General features: G+C 42.2%; 1 protein-coding gene across 1 annotated transcript; it reads left to right on the forward strand.

Moving 5' to 3' along the window:
- The first annotated feature begins 206 nt into the window (after positions 1-206).
- On the forward strand, positions 207-1,651 carry LOC127683527 (homeobox protein DLX-4-like). The gene is made up of 3 exons (XM_052180833.1): positions 207-423; positions 540-737; positions 1,176-1,651. Exons 1-3 carry the CDS (start codon positions 207-209, stop codon positions 1,649-1,651), a joined length of 891 nt encoding a protein of 296 aa, XP_052036793.1.
- Positions 1,652-2,028: the final 377 nt, after the last annotated feature.

Genomic DNA, 2,028 nt, shown 5'->3' on the forward strand with positions numbered 1-2,028 from the left:
ACTGAGAATACTTGTAAGATTTGGAAACAGAGGCAGTTGTTCAGAAAGAATGAAGCTCCTGTCTGATTCCTGCTCTGTAACAGTCCAAACCAAATGCTGGGTAGGCAGGATGCGTAAATCAGTGCTCTCTGTGCATTTTCTCATGTGTTTTCTTTGACCAGATTCTCCAGTAAGGGAATGTATCCCAATAGGTTCGGAACACACATATGGCCGAAGTTCCCTCCTTGTGTCCAAAATTACAAATGCCTTCAAGTGCACCCACAGAAACGAGACCCCAAAGGCTTCAAGAGCCTGCAAGGAACTTACTCTTTCAAATGCATCACAGTCCCATATTGACCCCAACAAGTCCAAGGCAATCAAGTCTTTCAGTCCCTGAAAGGGACTTACATCAGCAAGAGTTCCAAGGACCATCAAGAAAATCAGGTATCCAAATGCAACTAGATCCTGTACTGGGCCCAGGTTTACCTACTTTGAAAAAACCCTCAGGGCATCTAAGTTATCAGATATATAAGTGAAATCTTGTCTCCATGTTCTCATAGGATCTGTGGTACTGTCAGAGAAATATGGTGACCATCAATCTGGCCCTGTGACTTCAAGAAAGGGGCGGAAGGAACGCATTGTGTACTCCAAAAAACAAAAGCACCTGCTGCAAGAACATTTTGAGAAGTGTCAGTCCCCAAACCAGGATCAATGTGTGGAGCTGGCAGAGTTAGTTGGTGTGACAGCGAGGGACATCAAGGTCTGCCTCTCTCTTTTCCCTCAATCCAACAGCAAAAATCTACACTTTCCCATCAGGAACTTTAATTTTGTTCTTAAATGCTTAGGGCAGTGATGACAGTTTTAGGTGGTGGATATTTTTGAATCAAATGCTGGGACCCAAATGTTTATCAATCTCGTAGCAATAATGAATAGCATTGTTTCCATGCAGGGTCTCAGAAACCTAATCATCAGAGCTCCTGCTGAAACTCAGGACACACTGGCTCAATCTCCCCAGTCTTATGTTGTCTGGTCATACACAATCTACCTTATTATAATATCTTAGTCATCCTGAGTTTCCTGCTTCTTTGTTTCTGACATGTGAATCATTGCTATACAAACACCTTTTATCCAAAATCTCCACCTTGTGGTCCTGTTAGGGGACAACAGGCATTCTTCTGATGTCTTCTTTCTTTTCCAAATCTGGTTTAAGAACAGCCGAGCTAAGTACAAGCAGATGACTCTCCAGAATATTACAGAAGCTCTGCCAGAGACCAATGGAAGTTCCAAAGCTGTTTTTGAATCAACTCACTTTCCTGGTTCCATACCTCTTGTTGCTGCTGAGGATGGAGAGCCCATGTGTTCAGGCACATTTGGTGAGGATTCCATTCCCAAACTCAACTGCATTCAGGAATCTTCTCTGCATCATTATCAGGCCAGTGATGCAGACATGTGTAGTCAGCAAGAAGATCTGCTTGTTGGCCATGCTCCCATTACAGCTTGGGATTCTGGTCAATCAGCAGCAATTGAAGCCCACACTGATCTAGCAGTGACTGAATCTACAGATGTCCTAGAAGCTGCCGCTCATTGCCCAGAGGAGGCTCAAGGTTCAGGTCCATCTGCAGAGGAACTCTGGCAAAGAATCCTTGACGACTTTGACAAATCCAAGGACTGACTTACTCTGGATTACACCCCAAATCCAAGTTACATCTCTCAGCTCCTTGACCATTCCAGACATTTATAGTCATGAAGAAGTGTGTTATGTTCACCCTTCATGTCAGTATTTGTGGGAATTAACCAGGCCTATCTGTAGACGTTGTGTACCACTGTGGTTTATATAGAGGGGTTGTTTCAAAGCAACTGTAAGTATTCATTCTTCATTGTTAGATTATGTTCTCATTAAATAAAAGGAGAAATCATTCCTGAAAATTATTTTATTTCATTATATTATCCATTTACATTCCAGTCACTATGGCATATGTCCCACTGACCTATAGTTCTTCACCCAACACATTAGATAAAGTTTTCCCCTAATATTTTTTAACTTTTTTT

The sequence above is a fragment of the Apodemus sylvaticus genome, chromosome 1, assembly GCF_947179515.1.
Source record: "Apodemus sylvaticus chromosome 1, mApoSyl1.1, whole genome shotgun sequence".
NCBI lineage: Eukaryota > Metazoa > Chordata > Mammalia > Rodentia > Muridae > Apodemus > Apodemus sylvaticus.